Source organism: Apaloderma vittatum, unplaced genomic scaffold (assembly GCF_000703405.1).
Source record: "Apaloderma vittatum isolate BGI_N311 unplaced genomic scaffold, ASM70340v1 scaffold41272, whole genome shotgun sequence".
In the NCBI taxonomy this organism is placed as follows: domain Eukaryota; kingdom Metazoa; phylum Chordata; class Aves; order Trogoniformes; family Trogonidae; genus Apaloderma; species Apaloderma vittatum.
The window spans coordinates 1-13,986 of NW_009706033.1; the positions used below are offsets into that span (position 1 = coordinate 1).

Below are 13,986 nucleotides of genomic sequence, written 5' to 3' on the forward strand. Positions count from 1 at the left end.
TGGCCTCCTCGCAGGACGCCATCAAGAGCCAGGGTACGGGTTTGCCGTGGGACGCCAGGCAGCCGCTCAATGGGGCAGCCAAAGCTCCAAATTGAGCCTGGGAGGGAGATCCCAGGTCGGGGTGCAGCTCTTGAGGGCGTCACGGGGTGCCCCAGGCTTCTGAGGGTCGTTGAAATGGGGGGCCATGCTCCCCCGTGGGGTGTCAGACCAAGGATGGGGCACCCAGGCAGGGGTTGGGTGCCCCAGGGCGATGCGGTGGGGTCTCAAATCTGCCAAGCCTCTGCCGCTTCAGCCTGGGTTTGTCTCTCCTAGTGAGGAAGGAGCTGATGGCTGAGGCCGCCGCCAGCGAGAAAGGGCTCTCGGCAGAGGAAGAGGTACTAGAGATGCCCCTGTCCCCTCATCAGCGCTCTTCTGCTCCCTGCGGGGGTACTTAAAAAACAAAACCACCCACAAAACCGTCCTGCATTCAGCTTGGCGCCTGGTTTTGTCTCCTTTAGGACTTTGCCTCCCCAGCCAAGGAAGGGGCTGCTGCCCTCTCTGTTTCAGGGGTCTATTTCGTTTGCCCGTTGACCGGTGTGGTTGTAAGGAAAGACAAGAAGGAAAAGCATCTCCGAGAAGCCATCGAGTCAGTAAGTGCCGTCCCATCCCTAAGGGCAGCTTCCCCAGCTCCAGTTTCATCTCATTCTGTGGGTCCCCTTGAGCAGTGACCTCTCCAACCTCCTGTCCTCTCCCTGTAAAATCCAAAGGGCAGCTCTTTTCTGCTGTAGCCTGCCCGAGCACCCTCCTTTTGGCTTGTTGGAAGTGCCAGAACTGGGAACTCTGGCCCTGTACTGGTTTTGGCTGGGACAGAGTTAATTTTCTTCATAGCAGCGTGGTTTGGATTTGTGATGAAAAGTGTTGATTACACCTTGGAAACAGCTAAATGGAGAAGTAGCGAATAAATTCCGTTGCTTGCATGCACAGCTTAATGAAATTGTCTTCACTTGTGTTTTTTCGCCACAATTTTATCCTCCCAGTTCTCTTCCCTGTCCCACTGTGGAGGGAACAAGCATGGCTGGGGTTCTCCCAGGACCAACCCACATCTCCCTTTGTGCAGAGCAGCATCAGCTCCCCCCTGAGCAGCTTCTCTCCTTCTCCCCCAGTATTTCTCCGTAGACCCGGTGGCTGCCTCCATCATGGAGATTCACACCTTCAATAAGGACCGCGAGAAAGTACGAGTGGGCGTGGAGACCATGGCCAAGTAAGCGGGTGGCGTTTGTAGGACCGAGCACGCGGTGAGCTTGTCCCTTTCCCTGTGAGGCCAACAGGCAGGTGGATTTTCTTGCTGTGCTCCGAAGAAAACCAAAGCTGAGCACTTGAACCACCTTAAGTGTCTGTTGAAATGAGGTCAGCATCTCAGAGAAGTTTTGAGAGCTGGTCCACTAGTCCAAGAGGTTTGGGAGCTGCCGCCTCCATCTTCTGCCTGGCCTGGGCAAGAAACACTGATGTGTTTTACCTTTCCTTAGTTTCTCAGCTCTCTTATCTGAGAGAAATACTGTATGTCAGTCTTTTCGTGTCCTGAAGTGCCTCCTTTGATCCACGTAGCTCATTCCTCTTTCTGCAGATACTTGGATAACATCTATCTCCATCCAGAGGAGGAGAAATACCGAAAAATCAAACTGCAGAACAAAGTGTTTCAGGTGAGAACAAGGCTCCTGCGGGTGCTCTGCTTAGGAAAGACCTTGCCTGGAGCAGACTACATCTAAATTCTTTCTTTTTCTTCCAGGAAAGGATAAGCTGCCTGGAAGGGATACATCGATTTTTCCAGGCTATTGGGTTTGAGACAAAAACACTGCCTGTTCCAGGACAAGGCAAGAAATTTAAGTCTATTGAGCGAGTCAGGAGCTCGAGCGGTGGTGGGACATCCCAGGGGAGGCAGCTCTGGTTGCTGAGAGCTCCAATGGCTGTTCCTCCCCAGCTGTAACAGAAACAGCCACTCAGTTCCCCTGTTAAAGCGTTACATTTTCTGGAGACCTTCGCCCTTACGTTTCCCACCTTACTCACGTAAAGAGCAAGAGGCTCAGATCCTGTTCTTTTGGTTGTAGAGACCACAGAGGAGTACTACGTACTGAAGGAGGAAATGCTGACCAAGCTGGAAGACCTCAAGGACTACAAAGAGCAGCTTTTAAGCGCTGAGCCTGTGAGAGCCCAGCTGGATCGCCAGCTCTGCGTCTTCAAACCATCACCCGAAGCTGCTCGGTTCGAGCTGCCAAATGACTTTTACAACCTCACGGCAGAAGAGATCAAACGAGAGCAACGGCTCCGGTGAATGAGCTTAGGAGGAGGAGAAGGAGGGCCCTGACTGCCTGGGGCGCACGCGATGCCGGCTGGGAGCCTTGTACCTCTCCTTCAGGCTAAAAATTGCTTTCTCTCTAAAGGACAGAAGCGGTGGAAAAGGCTTCGATGCTGAGGACAAGAGCCATGCGAGAGAAAGAAGAACAAAGGGAGATGCGAAAATACAACTACACCCTGGTGCGAGTCCGGTTTCCCGACGGCTACATCCTCCAAGGTAAAAAACTTCTCATCCTTTCTTTGTACGCTCCTAAAAGCTTCTGAGAAGGTTCGTAGCGTGAGAGCTCCAATACTAAGCAGGTTTGAGGTGCGCTCAACACAGCGGGTGCGATAAAAGCTACGAAAACCAGAGCAGGGGCAACATTTCTCTTAAGAACTCTTCCCATTTCCGAGCCCTCTCCCTGCACAGGGTTGCGATCGTAAGCCGGGGCTGAGCAGAGAGGGAAGAATCTCAAGGTGCCGCTAATTAGTGCGCTCTTCCCAGGCTAGTGCCAGCAAGCTGGACTCATTAGCTCGGTTCGTTAGAGTAACCAGCATGAGGCGGCCTGTGGCGGTGTCAGGCTACACAACAGTATCAATCCTCTTCACATTTTGCAAGAGAACTCTGGAAATCATTTCAGGCTTTCCCAACTCTTTGTTACAGGCTGGCAGGGGCTTGCAGCAATTGAAGTACTATTTTCCTTTGGGGATTCTGCTTTTGTACTGCCCAGCTGAACGGGGCTGTTTCTGTGTCACTGAAGTAGTTCATAAAGTTAGCGTCAGTACGTGAGCCCCACGAAACCTACCACAAAAAGGTTAGATTTGGTAAAATGCCAGGCTCTCTTAAATATCTCACCTTGTTTTCTCGTGGCAGGGACTTTTTATGCACGAGAGTCAGTATCTGTGCTCTACAGCTTTGTGAGGGAAGCGCTCAGAGACGACTGGCTGCCCTTTGAGCTCTTGGGACCTGGAGGTCTCAAACTGACTGATGAGAATTTGCCCTTCAATGAATGCGGGCTGGTGAGTAAAAGAAGAAAGCCGGCATCTTTCTGCCTTTCCATCAGGGTCTTCAGGTTGCCAGGAGTCATCTGCTGCTCGCTCAAGAAGTTTGTAGACACAAACTAGGAGTTTGCTCTGGCCCCTTCTTTTTAAACTTGAGCAGAAAAGTAACTGCTTTGAAGCCTTCTGGCTCAAGGCAAGGATGCGTGTCAGGAAGGAGCTACCTCCTGCAGGTGCAGGAGCTGTCAGCAGCTCTGTCAGAGGGTCACCATCCACGGTGGGAAAAGAGGGAAGGTGACAACTGAGGCGAGCGCAGCTCTAGCACAAGGCTCCTGCCAGAAAGCGCGAAGCTGTGTCCCCTCAGCGGCTCCTTGCAGAAATCCACACTGGGCCTTTTTACCTGAAGTGCTCCTAAGCTTCTCCAAGTCCGTGAACTAACGCAGCATGTTATGATGTCAAAGCAGAACATGACTCTAGCTTCAAACCTCTGCCTTTTCTGTCCCAGGTGCCCTCTGCCCTCCTGACGCTGGCCTGGGACGCAGCAGTCATGGCAGACATCCAGGCGGTGGGAGAGGAGCAGCCAGCAAGCGCCCTGAAACCAGAACTTCTCTCCAGAGTCCAGACTCTGTCATGAAATAAAGGGGAGCGGATTCAGTGCTGGTGGTTTTAGACTGTTCCCTCACTTTCCCGTAGGCTGCTGGGGCTTCCAGCTACGTGACCTCAGACAGGACTGTTTTAGCTCTAGAGTGAGAGTCTAGACTCTGCCACGTTGCGCCTGCTCTGCGGTCACCTGCGCAACGCCAGCGGCCACACCCCGAGGCAGCCCTGCCCAGTGAGACACTTGCAGGGCTGCCCTGAATGGCTTTAAAAACCAAGTTCTAGCAGTGACTGCTTGAGGTCTTCCCCAGAGGAGGAGGAGGAAGCACCACTCTCTTCCCTTGGAGGAGGGATGAGGTGCTGGGACTAGGCTGGGTGACCAATGGATCGGGCTGGGCTGAGAACTCAGCTTTTCCTTTTGCTTCTGTGTGCACTGTAACTCCTATTGGAGAGAATATATTTAGATAAAATGACACTTAGGCTGATTAAATGAAATGTTTAAAGCCTCAGTTCCACTCGAAGTTATTTGCATTTAGAGGTTTGAAACGCAGACGAGCTCCAGTCAGAGCTGGGGGCTGATGCTGGTGTTACTGGTGCCCATTTTTTCCAGTTCACACACCAGGGGACTGATGAGAGGCAGCAGCTATTGATGGTGCCCACCGGTGAGAGATGAAGCCAGTATTTTAGGGATCTAATCATCAACTCACAGGCCATATACTCTACCCCGATGCGTAATTAACACCGGCCTATCCCAAATCAGGCAAAACAAGGCACATTTTTTTAATCCAACGGTGAAGCCCTGCTGCTGCTCGCTGGAGCAAGGAAAACCACAAACAGGATGATAGAGAGAGCATAAATTCAAATATAATTGTACATCATTTATACCCACGGCCATGCTATACAACATTATGAACAGAGTAATTCCCCCAGTGGTGTCACAATAAGCTTATTTCGAAATCCCTCCAACTAGTTTTTAGAGATAACTTAAGATACCTTCCATTACAAAGAAATATCAAAATTTCAATAATGCTTTATTAAGAACAGATTAATATGCAGGTTTTTTTTTTCTTTTTAAAGCTAAAAGCTAGATCTAAAAATTCAAGCTTCCATCTGGTCTGAAGCAGAACAAAGTGCTGTCTTCTCTTTACAAGAAATACGGAATACTTTCGAGTATCTTGTTCAAAGATACACAAGCTTTAAAATTTTCTAACTCATTCTACATACATACAGAGAGAAGTTAGTAGGCATTTAAGTCTCAAACTGTATTAGATGGGCTGACCATGCTGGCGTCCCGGCGAGCAGCTCTTGTACCGCTGGATTCTGAAGCTGTTTCAGGAACGGCCAACATAGAACCTGCAAAGTAGAGAAGGTGTTGAGATCGGGTGGGTTTTTTTTTGGTGTTTGATTTGTTTTTAAAACATCCTCATTAATCTAATAGAATCTGCCTCCTAGATGCTTTACCTCTCTTAGCTCGTCTGCCCATATCCTCTGCAAGTCTCCTTTTCGATACTATTTAAAAATGGGATTTCATACTGGGTTAACATCGACCCAGAATAAAAATTACTTTGACCGTACAAAGGATCTTCATCATCTTTTCAGCGCTTTAGACTCGGGCCGAGTTAAACAAATACAGCTGCACGTACGTCAACAGAGCCCGGGGAAGGTAAAGGAGGGAACAGCGTCCCCGCCTTCTCAGAACAGGAGGTTACAAACCTGAAGCAAAGCTTTCATCTCGCTGCCGTCTCCTAATAAGCGAAAGCAGCTCAAGATTAAATGCAAAGCTTCTTGTCAAGCAGTTATTGTCTGCTCTGGAAGGCGAAAGGAAGCACATAGCTCCAGCTGAGATGGAAAAGAGAAGCCAGGTGGGTCTGGAGAGGGTCAAACACGCTGTGGAATTCACGGCTCTAGGGGCTGCCCAACACAAAACCCCACTGCCCATCCTTCAGGTTGTGCCCGTAGCACGGTGAAGGAGTTCTATCGCGAGAGTGGTAGGAAAGGACTCGGGAGGTTCTGAAAGCGGTTTAGAGGAGCAGAAGGCACATGGCATGGTTGGTGTTCAGTCACTGAGCTGTGAGCTCGAGGATGTCTCGTTAAAACCTCCCGGAGATGAAAGGAGCCACTCCCCGGCCTCGTCCCGCCGTTTCCGAATCAGGAGCCTGAAAGGATCTGCCACAGCAGCGGGGCTTTGAAAGAGGGATAACTGGGACACAAATACAAGCAACTGCTTGGATTCTAGAGCAAAGTGATCAGAGCCCTCACCTGTCAAACGTCTGAGAGCTTGGTTATTATCTGATGCTACAGCCTTCTGACAACTCAGCGTGTACCTACGACTTCAAGAAGGCAGCAGAAGGGAGTTATGATCCAGACCCTGTCAGTCCTGGAGGGGCTCTGCACACGAGTACGCACGCCCCAGACCCCAGCCCTGCTCAGTAACGTTTGCCAACGGTCAGCGGCGCTGCCGATACTGACCCCAACGTTCACTTCTCTTACCAGGGGGAAAAGAAAGGGCAACGCTGGCAGCCAAATGCCAGTCACAGCTCTTTGTGCTATTAAATAGTTGACTGGAGGGAGGAGGGAAGAAAGGGCAAAAGCAGGTTAGAGAAGACCCTAAAAAAAAAAAAAGCAGCACCTAGAATAAAAGCTAAAAAGCAGAGAAGCACCTAGAATAAAATATCTACAAAGAGCAAAAGGCTTGGTGAAAAAGTGGTGGAAAAACTGCAGCAGGTTTAGCCACACGCCGTCCTCTCCCTTACAGGAGCGTCTGCGAGGGACCGCTAGCGATTTATTGTCCCACCTTTGCCTGGCTGTACATCCACAATCATGCAGTCATCGTCTTCCTCATCTTCCTCGGTGTCTGCCTGAAATCCATCCATCTCTGCAGCTTCAGCCTTTAGGAAAAGAAAAAAAAAAAAACCAACAAGGTATCAGCCGCTGATGTGCCAGACCAAGCCCGGGCAGCGCCACAAAGGATGACGGCGAGCGCTCCTCACGCTTTGGACTCGCAGCCCGAGCGGATCAGTCGGGCATATGTGCAGGGAAGAAAAACAAGCAGCCCCTGGGCTCTACCAGACGTTAACTTTTGATAAAAAGGCCTCCTCTGCAATGGCACAGAGAGCAGGAAGCACGCCAAGTTTCTGCTCCAAGATGTTTCGCTATTACACAACGCGATGAGCAGCCTACACATCGAAAACTCAGTTCGAGCCTTAATTGAAAACTGACTCAGTTTTGTTGGTTTTTTGGACGGGAAATCTCTTCCCCCCTCTGCTGACTATTTTGGATGCTTTCTTCAAGACAGAAAATGACTTTTGCTTGTTAAGTTTGAAGCGTGTCCTCCCCCCGAATCCTCCTCATCTTTGCCAATTCGCTTTTATTCAGGGAGGGGTGACAATTCGGCACTTGGTGACCTATTTGCTGCCACGGGAGCAGCACGAACTGCTCATTTTCAATCGAGAAAATGAACACAAGGAGAAACACAAACTGGAGTTGCTCAGCATCGAACAGCTGCGAGTGTTTCGGGGTGTTTATTTCCCCCTCCTCCCCCCCTGCCTCAACTGGAACCGCGGAATGAAAAATCTCAGACCTAGAACCTGGTCCCCGCCCCCTACAAGCTGTTCCAGGAGAAATTTTAATTTTACATCTTTCATTAAAGTCACACTTCTCAGATTAAGTACTCCCCTCCCACACGCACGCAGGTACTGCCCACTTCGATACCGAGCTCTTCTCTCTCCGCAGCTTATGTAAGAGCACCTCGACTTCCACGCCGGCCTCGACCTACCAGCGGCTCCGAGGCTCTCCCCAAGCTCCAACCTCGCTCGACAGCGAGGATGGCACCTCAACACCCGATGCAGACAACAGGCACCAAAAGCTTTCGGGGCTCTGACACTTCTGCTCCGAGCCACAGGGCGCTGCGCTTCGACCGGGGCAGCCGTCAGATGCTTTCGAGAGCTCTGAAGAATTCAGGCCAGCAACATTATTTTACTAAAAGCCTTTGTTTCACTGTTTCTGTGCGAGTAGTTGGGTATAAGCAAAATTTCCAGCGGGTGCCAAGCACAGATTTTTATCTTTGCCTTTATTTAGTAGGTAAGGAAAAAAAAAACCAACCAAAACCCTAGCAGATGGAGCTTGGGGGCTGAGCAGCTTCAAGTCTCTGATCCCCATCAATACTTGAATGCGGAGCTTTTTCAGTAGAAAAGCCAAAGCCAAGAATAAAGTGGGAAGGAAAAAGCATAAAAAGCCTTGTCTGTGGCTTCTTTCCTCAGCCTCTCGTCAACAGGGATGAGGAATAATTCCCGTCCCAGCGCAAAGCCTGTCCTAGCTGTAAGGTTTGGAAGCAGCCAGTCGCTAACACGAAGCTTCAGGACCTAAAGCCTCACCGTTTTAAACACGAGATGGGGCATCACACAGCTAAAGCACCGATCACATACTTTTTGGTCATCCTTTTGGATGATTAAGCTCTTAATATTCCCTGTGGTTGCCCTGAACAGCAGAAGCGAACACCAGGAAGACCACAACAAAGCTTACGAGCTGGAGTAGCAACTCCTCCAAAACCCTATCTCATTTTGGTTCCTGGGAATTATTCTGGTTTTAATCCAGCTCTTGAAATTCAGCTTTGTGTTACAACAGGATAAGCCAGAGACTTTACAGGCTATTACAGGTTGAGCTGCAGCACTTTGGAACCGCATTTCATCAGCCCACGTGCACAGTGGTGCAAGTCACCAGCCCCGGCTACACATCTGGCAGCCGCACACACACGTAAAAACCTGCGCACAGATGATACACAGCTGGAAAACCAAGGCCAAGCAGACGCTCCGAAACTATTCCCAGCTTGGCTGCAGTCACCACCAAATAGCAGAAAAGTGGCAGAACGCTTCGAGTGGAACGCAGGCCAAGCTTGGGAGGCACAAAAGAAACCCATTTCTTTAGAGGCACAGAACTTGACTTCTTTCCCCACAAAAAAACCATCTTTTTGTGTGAATGATGGTGTCTGTAGCTTAATATTTAGACTCTGCTCATCCAGGAGGCCTGCTGGGGGACTCATCTACTGAAGACACGTGGCTCCATCCCCATCGTTCCTTAGAGGGGCAGAATGCCACGACAGGAACTCACCTGTTCGGCATCCCGAGGCCTTTTCATGAATTTCGTGATGGACATGCTCCTGGTGGGCTTCCTCTTGACCGACGTGGGGGTGGTCTGCGGGACGGCCGCGCTCACCACGCTGCCGCCCTCCTCCCTCCCCGAGGAAGGGACTTGGGTGACGTAGTTCCACTGACAAGGGACAGGGAGATGCTCTTGATGAAAACTCTTCAGCACCTCGGAGTGGACGTACCAGCACATCCGATATTCGGGTCTCTTCTCGTACACAGAGTTCTCAGAAATGATGCGTTTTAGCCTGGCTTTGGAAGGGACGCCGCTGTCCTCACCGATGGGCGTCTGCGGCCGCGAGGCGTGGGGGCTGGCGTCGCTGCAGTCGGCCCCTGCGGTCACCTCGCTGAGCAGTCCTTGCCGGCAGCACTCCTGGAATTCCTGGATGATCACTTTGCTCCCGTTCACGTTGCCGTGCAGCAGCGGCAGAAGCTGGCCGAGGACTGCAGGAATAGAAAGGATGAACAGGGGTTGGCGTAGGGGAAAAAACAGTTTAAAGGTCAAGAAAAGCCAAGCTGACACAACCTATCAGTACGTGAGCTCCAGAAAGAATTCAGGCAGGTCAAGATTAATTTTAGATTGTAACAGGAGCTATATTTGATGTCGAAAAGTCACCCCTGTGGATAACAAAAGCTTCGACCCCTGCTCTAGCTTTTACAGCCATTATTCGCAGCCTTGTGTTAATCAGGCACAGGAGATACTCGGTATTGAAACCTGTCACACAAATTAAATCCTCCCTTCCCCTGAACAATAAATGGGTGACTTCCAGTGCACACTCCTAAGTCTGAGTCTGCTCTAGTCTGGCTGGCTTGACTGCCTGGATTATCTAAAACCAGAGCTCCTGGAGAGCGTAACTCAGGGCGTACTGGACTCAACGCCAGAAGACCCCTTGCCAAGAACTCGGAGATTCCTTGGATTTCAGACTCGTCATAAGCAAGTCATTCTGAATTTGATGCTCAGCACAAAAATCTATTCTCTCCAAAGCAGAGCGCAACGGCACGTAAGCAAGAACTCAGAGATTCCTTGGATTTCAGACTCGTCATAAGTCATTCTGAATTTGATGCTCAGCACAAAAATCTATTCTCTCCAAAGCAGAGCGCAACGGCACGTAAGCACAACTGTTTCACTGTTTAAACCTTCTCAAGGTCTTACTTTGCTGATCTCTCACTCTTTTTTTGCTACATTTCTGTATCTGCTGTTCTTCCTCTGTGACAGGAGAATCCAGGACACACGCCGCGAACTGCTGGAGAACCTTCAGGTCCGCGTCCGTGCCACCGTTGTTCCCCGCGCTTTCCCAGACGCAGCCAATTTTCAGGGGCTGTAGAACATGGAACCTCTTGCCCTTGGCCAGCAGCTCATCCCACTCCTTTGCTTTCAGCTTTTGACGAACCTTCTGATTTTCTGGATCGCACTCCTAAAGCCGCAAGCGAGAAAGAACTTGATATAACTGTTCCAGGGAAAACAAAAGCTTTTTCAACCCAGCTTTGTTAGCTTGTTGCTCTGAGCTACAGATGTCTGCTCCTGAACCATGCAGATCTGAGATGAGTTTCACCGCTGCCAAGACCACGGCGCTTTCTTCCTCTGCCAATAGTTATTAGGCAATTCATTGGAAACCCAGGTGGGAAGCCAGTGGCAGCCGGGTCACTTTTACTTCTGTCACTCCTTCATCTTCAGATAGGTACCCATGGGGTACAAAAAACCCATCGTCATCATCTTCGTCTTCTCCCTCCTCTTCATCATCCTAAAAAATAAACGCTGCCTATTAGAAACGACACCGGCAAGTGAAACTGGTTCAGAAAGCTGTCGTTCAGCACACGGAATCCTCACCCCTTCGCTATGGGAGAGACTTTCTCCAGGTTCTTCCTCTTCCCATTCTTCATCACTATCTACTTCGTAGTCCAGGAGTTTCTAGAAGAAACACCAACATGCTTTCAGGTCATTTACAGAAACGGCATGACCCCACTCGGGGTTTCAAAACTTGGTGACAAGCAGGGACATGCGAGTGGATCAGAAATCCCAAAAGACAGGTGAACTTGGCCAAACACAGATTCGCTTCAGGAGCATAAAGAAAGAAAAGAACCCAACTACGCTCCCCGCGAGGCGCTTACACTGTCCTTTGACCACGGATTCCTGGGCCGGATCACAGCGGTTTTCTTGTTCCACGTGCCCCAGTAGGCAGGGCGGTGATTCTCACAAAACTGCAGGAGTTTCATCCTACCAAACTGCCCCCTTTCGGGAACAGCGTCTGTTTTGCAGTTATCCACTACCACCACGTCGCTGTGAAAAGAGGAGACCACCTTCAGCACCTGAGGTCATTAGAGCAGCCTCTCCCGACGCGTGCGTGAGGACACGCGGGTTCCAGACAAGCCACCTCCCTCCTCAACTACAACCCTCGGGCTTCGGTGTCGGTACGTTACCTTTTTTGAACTACCCAAGAGGGAAACAAGTCACACAGAGGACAGACGAGCCCCAAACCATCCTGTAGTTCACTCCATAAAGGGAAGGAACTCCCCAAAACACAGACCAACCTGTTGACTTCGTCAGTGCTGTTTTTGACAAAAGTAGGTCCGGTTTTACGTGGTTTACGGCACTTCAGCTCCCTCAAGAAAGAAACGTCGCTGTTTTGTGCACGCAGGAGCTTGTCCAGCTGGTCTAAGAAGTCCGGATCCAGCGCAATACGAGAGAGGGGAGCTAAGACCATGTTCTCCTTAATTTCAAAAGGAGCAAACTTGCCACAGGAGCCAGCAAGAATCTGAAATACGAAGTGAGGATCGTTAGGGTCTCAACGCCTGAGAAACTGCAGCACCAACGCACTCAAGGTACACAACAAACCTCAAACCAGGGGCTGGGGTTTGAGTGAAGATTTAGGTTAAGCCCTTCCCATCTGAGACTTCAGATCTTCTTAAAGGGAATCTGGCTCTTCACAGCCAATGCAGAAGACAGAGCTGAGATTTCTTTCTTTCTTTCTAAAGCAGCTACAATCTTTTTTTGCAGTCTCTGCTCTGCACAGACTTCTTTTCAAATCCTCCACATTTTTGAAATTAGGAAGTAAGAAATAGTAATGGCTTTGTCCACCTAAAAAGCTCTAAAGGACAAATCACGAGGAAATGGGTGTCTCTGCTAGAAGACAACTAGTGAAAGACCAATAAAGCACAGGAATGGCAATACCTCACCTTCGGGGCTTGTGGAGTCTTTGGTTTCTGGAAGAACCTCGTAATTTCTGCTTTCTGGGCATTAATACGCTAAAATCAGAATTGAAATGAAAATTATAGACACCAAGGTAAGACAAGACCTCGTAATTCTCAGTGAGCTCATGCATGACCCAACCTCAAATCTGGTGAGGTATAAAGCACAGCATCGTCATTTACCAGCTGCTGTTACTCAACAGAAAACTAATTGTCTTCTCTAACACACCTACGAGGATTGCAGTGTCATAGCAAAGACAAAGGACAGAGGTCACGCACAGGCAGCAAAAAAAACCAAATGCAGGAAAGACATTTAACAGGTGAAAAGCAGAGACACCAACACATGCAAAAGTAACAAACCTGTGCCCCCAGATCAGAGCGGACTGGCTGCACCCCAAAGGGCCGTGCTCCCTCCCCAGCAGGGAGAACCGCAGGAGCCCCACTGCAAAGGGTGCCAAGGAGCCCATCAGCCTCGTGTCCCCGTAGCAAAAGAATTGAAGGGACCAGCTAGAGAAAGCATTTACCTTCTCCTCCTCTCTTAACCGTTTCTCCTCTTCTTTCTTTCTCTTCTCCTCGAGCTTCGCCCTTTAATACAAAGTTCGTTTTAATTGTCACAAATTGCAAAGTGTTTCTCTGCACCGAGGAAGAGGCGAGAAGCCCCAGACCTTGACTAAAACCCCATCATGCCAGGCAAGAAGACAATCTATGAATTCAGTTAAGGACCCTACTTGGTTAAGCGTACAGAAGACTCTCTTCATTCTTTCCAGAGCAAATATTGACCTGTTTTAGCCACAAAGTGGCCAGGCTGCTTCAGGTTTCCCTCTACACCAGGAGAGTGCATTTATGGTGTTATGAAGGAGTTGCAAAAGTACAAGCAAGACTGGTCATGAAGGGAAAACTCAGTGGAGCATGACAGCTCTTTTCAGGCATTTCAAACCAGAAGCCCAGGTCAGCCTGCAAGCAAAAGGTCCGGCTGAGACCCGGGGCTGCCATATGGAGTCTTTCAAGCGCTTAAAATACACCCCGTGACAAAGAGGCTACTCCCCGGAAACCAAAGCCACTTACTCCAAAGCTTCCTGCCTCTCCTTGCGTTTCTCCTCCTTCACTCGCAGCTTCTCAGCTTTTTCCTTCTCCTCTTTTTCTTTCTTTTCCCGCCTTTCCTTCTCTTTCAACTCTTTCTCTTCTTCCTTCTTCTTCTTCGCCTCCTCCTTGGCTCGCTCTTTGGCCGCTTTCGCTTCTTCTTTCAGCCTGCCCTTCTCCTCCCTTTCCGCTTGCAACTTCTGCAGCTTGTCCGCCCGCTCCTGATCCTGGTGTGGAAACAAATCGTTAAGCGAGTCGCTTTTGTTTTGTGCACAGCGATAGCTGCCGACACAAAAACCTGAGCCAGAGGACTTCACTTCTTCAGCTGAGATACCACAGCAGGTTCTTGCGCCCCCCCAGCATCATTAATGACATGAGGTCATCACCCTCAGCCAGCTGAGCTACCCTGTGCTCATTCTCCAAATTGCTCTTTTCTCCTAATTTCCTTTTTTTCCTACTTAATTTGTCCATTTTCTAAGCATCAAGGAAAGCTTTGTATTGTATTCGCTTTCTATTAGAGTCATCTTCATCACCAGAGTAGCATGATGGAAAACTGTACAGGGATTTATTATTTTTTTAAAGATAATTCTTACATTTTACTTAACATCTCAATTGGTTTCTGAAAATAGTTCATTTGGGGATGCATGAGCTCATTTTTCATGCTTTTATGTCA

At 49.5% G+C, this 13,986-nt stretch overlaps 2 protein-coding genes across 2 annotated transcripts; one reads left to right on the top strand and one right to left on the bottom strand.

Moving 5' to 3' along the window:
• Positions 1-5: 5 nt before the first annotated feature.
• UBXN6 (UBX domain protein 6) lies at positions 6-3,943 on the top strand (the record flags this gene model as incomplete). The annotated part of the gene is made up of 10 exons (XM_009865628.1): positions 6-33; positions 313-374; positions 498-629; positions 1,143-1,240; positions 1,604-1,679; positions 1,766-1,850; positions 2,085-2,304; positions 2,418-2,548; positions 3,185-3,330; positions 3,815-3,943. Coding segments are annotated over 10 exons (1,107 nt in total), but the record flags the coding sequence as incomplete, so codon positions are not given.
• Positions 3,944-4,918: 975 nt separating this feature from the next.
• On the bottom strand, positions 4,919-13,540 carry CHAF1A (chromatin assembly factor 1, subunit A (p150); the record flags this gene model as incomplete). The annotated part of the gene is made up of 11 exons (XM_009865629.1): positions 4,919-5,259; positions 6,701-6,794; positions 9,013-9,491; positions 10,201-10,462; positions 10,700-10,789; positions 10,876-10,956; positions 11,157-11,325; positions 11,577-11,800; positions 12,222-12,290; positions 12,758-12,818; positions 13,299-13,540. Coding segments are annotated over 11 exons (1,869 nt in total), but the record flags the coding sequence as incomplete, so codon positions are not given.
• Positions 13,541-13,986: the final 446 nt, after the last annotated feature.